We start from the raw sequence: 6,000 nt of genomic DNA, 5'->3' as shown, positions 1-6,000 counted from the left end.
TGTGGGACCGGCCCTGCCACTAGGCAAACTAGGCAATTGCCTAGGGTGCTATCCTCTTTGGGGCAGCAAATTGGGTGCCCCCCATGTGATTCGGTGACATTATCAGTGCAGGTGGGTGCCAGGAGTTGGTCTTGCCTAGGGTGCCAGACAGTCTAGGGCCGGCCCTGCCTCCATGGCAGACATGGGCCTTTGAACTTGGGTTTCCCAGGGTCCAAATTGGGTCCTTAATGTACTATGCTGTCCTGGCCTCCCTAAACACCTCCCCCCCCCCGCTATGTGCCCCACTAAACGAAAAATCCTGACTATGACCCTGAAGACAGACCCCCTTCCCCAAGGCTATGCTGTTGTGGGACTGGCCTGCTTGGACAAAAGCCTTGCTTGGGATAGGTACTGCAGTAAGGAGCAGAATTAGGTGAGGCTGAATGCGGGGGGGGGGGGGGGGGCGGGGCGCGGGGGAGTTGACAGGACACATCGTGCAAGAGAAGGGGGCTTTGCTGAACTGCTTTCTCCACTAGGGAATATGTTACATAAATAAATGATATACAGGACTGCAGTAGGGAAGGGAGAAATTGCAATTTGTAGCGCTTCCCTATTTGGGTGGGGGTTGGAGGAGCCAAAGGCAGCCAAAGAGCTGAGTTAGAATTTCTTCTCGCTGATGTGGTAGTTTTTTATTTGCTGGGAGGTTTTAAACAGGCGTGACGAGCGCATTCCCGAATGGATCCCCGCAAACTATACACTGTAGTGCCGCATCCTCTTCCCCACTACCTTAGTCTGCAGCCCGGGATTGTGAGGGCAAAGCGCAAAACGCCACGATAACTTCCAGCCTGCGCCTTTTAGAGGCGGGAAGGCCGAGCGCTCCCAGCGACCTTAACCGGTGGCTGTGGCCTGTGGGGCTGGAGGAGGCGGGGTTTGATGGTCCTGCGCACTGAAGTTGCTCCTTGCTTGGCAAGTGCAGGCTGGCGGAGCCTAGCCGACGGAGGCGGGCTGGGCACTGCAGACGCAGGAGGCTAAGCGGGCTGCTGAGGGCCAGGGGAGAAGAGACGGTGGCGGGTGCCGCAGGTCTCTGAAAGGGCACCATCATGCCACGTCCGCTGTTCTTGCTGCTGCTTCTCGGAGTCCCCGGTCTGGGTATGGGAGACCGAAGTAGCAGCGCCTTGGAGGAGATCGCCACCGAAAAGGAGGCTGAGGAGAGTCACCGGCAGGACAGCGTGAGCCTCCTGACATTCATCCTTCTGCTCACCCTCACCATCCTCACCATCTGGCTCTTCAAGCACCGCCGGGTCCGCTTCCTCCATGAGACCGGTCTGGCCATGATCTATGGTGAGTGTCGGATGCGGTGACCGGGGGGGGGGGGAGGGGGCGGTGTATGGTGGCTGACCCTTTATGTATTTCGCGAGTCACATCTCCAAAACGGTCGCGTTCGCTCCTTGCCGTGTAGGTAGAAGAGAAGGGTCCCTGCCCCAGGGACCTTTCATTTGCTTTTGTCCTCCTGGCTTGCAGACTCCTCAGTATGATGTGCACATGTGTGGGTATAATTCTTTGAAGCCCCCCGGTGTAATTCTAGTGCTTCCTTAAACAATTCAGGATTTCAAAGTTGTTAATTATATTTGCCCTGTATAAAGGAGGGCTGGGCTGGGGGAGGGGGTTGGATTCCAAAAAGGTTTAGTGGAAGTGCTGATATATGCCTAATAAGAGTTTAGTGAGTTTTGTATGGGGGTAAATTGCAGTGTGTGTGTATGTTTAGAGATAATTAATTATAGAGTCAGAGGGCTAAACATTGACTCTGTTTCCCTTTCTCCTTCTCAGCATCCTCATTGCTAGGGGATGCAATTCTATTTGTTTTGTAATTTTCCTGTTTTTTCTCCCTTCTAGTAGTTTATTTCCTTCACTGAGTTTAGGAACATAATTATGTGTTCCTTATTAGCACTGATTTTCCAACATCCATGAGCATGTATGTCTCTCTACTCTGAGTGCATGAATATGCATGCGTAGGAACGGCTTCCCTCTCCTCTAGTTGGCTTGCTTTTGAAGAGGAATCAGCATGTATTTGAGTCTCTGATGTTGTTTGATGAGGTGTCCCTGACAGACAGTACTAATGGGAAGCAGAAGGTCAAATCCCTGTGAGCATCCTTTGTAGCCTCTTTATATGCAAAAAGCTGTGATGCTAATATGGGTCTTTAAAAATACATGTTATATAATTTTGCCTCTTGTGGCACTTTACACTGGAGGCTTGTTCTGGGTCATGATAGGGGTGGGGGTTGACCAATAGTTGTATATAGCAAAGGACAAAGTATGTGAACAGCCTTTTGGCATATATGTAATTTTCTTCATGGTAATTCTGCAGTGTTGCAAATGATTAAAAAAAAGGTTAACTAGATACTTTTGTGTCCTGTGGAAAGTCTTTTTTTTTCTTTTTGGGTTCAGTGGAAGAGCATCTGTTTTGCATGCAAAAAGGTTCCCAGGTGCAATCCCTGGCATCTTTGGTTAAAAGATTCAGGGGGTTGGTGATGAAAAAGACCTCAGAGAGCTGATGCCATGCAGAGCAGACAACATCCTCAACAGACAAATGATTTTACTCAGTACAAGGCAACTTCATATGTTTTGGATGTTGCTAAATGAAGCAGAAATCCACAGAGTGGTAAGAAGTTGTATTCCCCCAGGGGAAAACTGCAGTAAATATTTGCATTGTATCAGACTGTGAGATCCTGTTACGTGCTTCTCCTTGATCAAGTAGCATATACCTTTATTTTTGCTATTCACAAATGGGGCCTCTTTGTTGCCTTGAGATATATCTCACTTGAGTCTCCTGGATGTTGTATATAATGAAAAGAAACATGTTTAAACATTCATGCCCTTCCACTGAGAGCTGACAGCCAGTTGGATGTTTGTTTTTAATTTTTTTGGTAGCTGGTGCTTGCTGGCTTCTGCTTGAGCGTGGTGGAACTGGAAGCCAGGAAAGGTTACACAATGCACCTGAAGTTGTTATGGGTGCTTAAATGATGTAGTAAGCAGGGGTTGTTCTTCAAAGGCAGTTTATAGTGCAAAATTGAAGTAAGGCACATATATTCCTGCTGTCTGGTGTGGCACAGAGGTGGGAATTGTGATCAGTTCAGTACTTGCCAGATTTGATTAATGGCTGGTGCAGAGAATTGTGTGCAAGCCTACAGTGACAGCACATAACCTTGTACTGGTTTCATTTTACCCTTGGATGTCAAGTAGTTCTTACAAGATTTGAATTCTGGTTAGATAAATCATTTTTTTAAAACTGTGAGCTTGATTATTGTTTTGTTGCTAGTGTGTTCAGTTATTTTTTGTGTGGAGATGTATACATCTTTCCCCCCTGTATAGCAGCGTAAAATTTCTGCTGAAAATTCTATGGTGCAGATATTTGCTGTAGTAAGTCAGCTGATAAATGTTGGCACACAGGGAAAAAGAAGAAGAAGAAGAAGAAGAAGATATTGGATTTCTATCCCGCCCTCCACTCCGAAGAGTCTCAGAGCGGCTCACAATCTCCTTTACCTTCCTCCCCCACAACAGACACCCTGTGAGGTGGGTAGGGCTGGAGAGGGCTCTCAGAGCAGCTGCCCTTTCAAGGACAACCTCTGCCAGAGCTATGGCGGACCCAAGGCCATGCTAGCAGGTGCAAGTGGAGGAGTGGGGAATCAAACCCGGTTCTCCCAGATAAGAGTCCGCACACTTAACCATTACACCAAACTGGCTCTTGTAAAGAACTGTTTCCTCCCCAGTGATCAGTGGCTCCTTTAAACTTAACTACTTGAAAAGCTAGGGGATTTTCTTCAGTAGAGCTTTCTCAACCCACAACAATCTTTGTAATTATTCCTTATTTGCTGTATTGTGCAGTTTTTGCTTACACCCTGAATCCAAGCAAACAAAGGTCTATAAAGACAAACAGGTGTCAGATTCAATGTAACAATTTGCATTCTGATACCATGCATAGTATTCTTCTGCCATATTAGCTTTTATAAGCAATAGCTAATTATGGATAATACAGTCTTCTTTTTGGCATTTTTTCTGTGATCCTCTTTAGCTTCACTGGCTGGCTTTGGGTGTGTATGTGTAGAAACAGCCGGATGTTCTCTAGTACTATGATAGAAGTTAATGTATTAGAAGCTTTGAAAGGACACTTAATGTTTTTACAGTCCCAACGTATAAAACACAAAATGGGGCTTGGCACTGATAGCATTTGAGTGAGTGCGTGTCTTCATTAAAACATCAGAGATCATATTTATTTTGCTCAAAACATTAGTATAAACAGCATTAAAAATAAAATACCATATGACATTAACTGGCTTCCAAGGGTGCATATTTATAAAACCTAGGTAATATTTCTGGAGCTGCAAGGTTGGTTTCTTATGGCAGAATGGAAATTTCCTGCCTCCCCCTTCTCACTGCAGCCGACAGATCTGTATCAAATGCTGCTCCTGGGAGATAGTGGACTCTTGAGAATAGGCTTGAGGAGAGGCTTTAGTGGAAGGGGCATTGAGTGGAAATTAAGATGACTATTTAAGGAGTTAAAGGCAATACCCCAAAGGAGGGAAATGTAGGTGATGTAATACAGACATTCTGTGGGAAAGTTTCAGGCATATGAAGAAGGGCAGGTGAACTTGCTTCAGAGAGCAGGATATCTTTGTATATTATCCTGAAGAATGGAGACACAGGTTCCATTAATGTCCTCATTATTGTTCAAAAGAGCCATTATGAAGACTATTTGATAACTTTCTGTAGAACAAGTATGTATATAAATGATAAACACAAGTATAGTTAGGACTGCATCTAGCCAGTCACTTCTCATATCTAATTTGGAACAAACTATTAAGTAGTGTTTGATTTCTCATTTTGGTATGACTCAGTCCAACATACTTTCTCAATTTTTGTTTACTTGGGCCTGTTTAGAATCATGCCACTATTTTACAGCTGCATAACTGTGCTAAGTTTTGACTTACCCCAGACCACCCAATTATTATGGGAAATGCTTTGAGTCTCCTTTTAAAATGGGGAAATTAGCAAATATGGAGACTAGGTAGAGCAAATTAGGAGCGAAGGATCTTTTCTCCAATGATACGGAGGTTGGTTTTCAGACAAGAATACTCCAGACAAATAGATTTTGCAAGGTTTACTTAAAATATGTAAAAATAATACATTCACACACACAAATACACAATACAGCAATCAAGAAAGGCAGAGGTTATCAGTAGGGAGATTGGGGGGTTGTTGAAGAGGGTGATATTCACCTGATCAAGAAGGGGATCCGTTCCGCAGGAAAATCGAAGAGGAGGGCAAGCAAGACCAGCGTAGCAAGCCCTATAGACCCAATTACGGGCATAACGGGGAATTCAAAGTGTAAATGGTGCCCTACAGAATGCACACTGACCTGGGGTGTTCACTCAGATTATATAGTGTTCTGAGGCGTGGAGGACCTTTTAATTACTTTATAGATCTTAATGGCCCAATGATGGTACTGGTAAAAGGATTCTGGTTGGGAATAATAGATTATAATTTTCATATCCCTCTCAAAAGGGTGGGTTAGGGTGTACCTGGGTGGCTTGGTACCGGTTTGGGCTCGACACTTCAGAAAAGAGCTCAATAGGGCAGACAAAGCAGGATGGGCATTATCATAAGGGTGAATAGAAATAGCTAGGTGGGATTAATGAGCCAGAGGGAGAGGCTGTTGATCAGTAGATGACGATTAGGGCATGAGCAATACTTACCAGCAGTCCCCATTGTTATGCATCTTGTTTGGGCGGAGGTGGAAGAGATAGGAGGGATCACACTGAGAGGGAGCCTTTAAGTGGTGACCAAAACAAACTCTCTCTTGGGTCTATTCCATTTTGAATGAAGTATTTTCTTGGCCTCTTTCTGGTCAGACTCCATTTTGTATCTAGGAATAGGAGCCCCACTTTCTCTCTCTAGTTATTGGGGCACTCCATTTTAACAGGCAGCGCCTCTGTCACACAATGTACCAGTGTCAAATGTGGAATG

General features: G+C 45.1%; 1 protein-coding gene across 2 annotated transcripts in view; it reads left to right on the top strand.

Moving 5' to 3' along the window:
- The first annotated feature begins 895 nt into the window (after positions 1 to 895).
- LOC132568259 (sodium/hydrogen exchanger 7) overlaps positions 896 to 6,000 on the top strand; it is an 82,911-nt gene continuing 77,806 nt past the window's right edge. Inside the window, exon 1 of one of the 2 annotated variants that reach the window (XM_060233886.1) lies at positions 896 to 1,320. In XM_060233886.1, the coding sequence (XP_060089869.1) occupies positions 1,080 to 1,320 (241 nt within the window). In that variant the 5' untranslated portion in view covers positions 896 to 1,079. The remainder of the gene's footprint in view (positions 1,321 to 6,000) is intronic. The other variant, XM_060233887.1, reaches the window with a different exon arrangement.

This window comes from Heteronotia binoei, chromosome 3 (assembly GCF_032191835.1).
Source record: "Heteronotia binoei isolate CCM8104 ecotype False Entrance Well chromosome 3, APGP_CSIRO_Hbin_v1, whole genome shotgun sequence".
NCBI lineage: Eukaryota > Metazoa > Chordata > Lepidosauria > Squamata > Gekkonidae > Heteronotia > Heteronotia binoei.
Note: the sequence above shows the minus strand (reverse complement) of the source record. Positions and strands in the feature narration are given on the sequence as shown.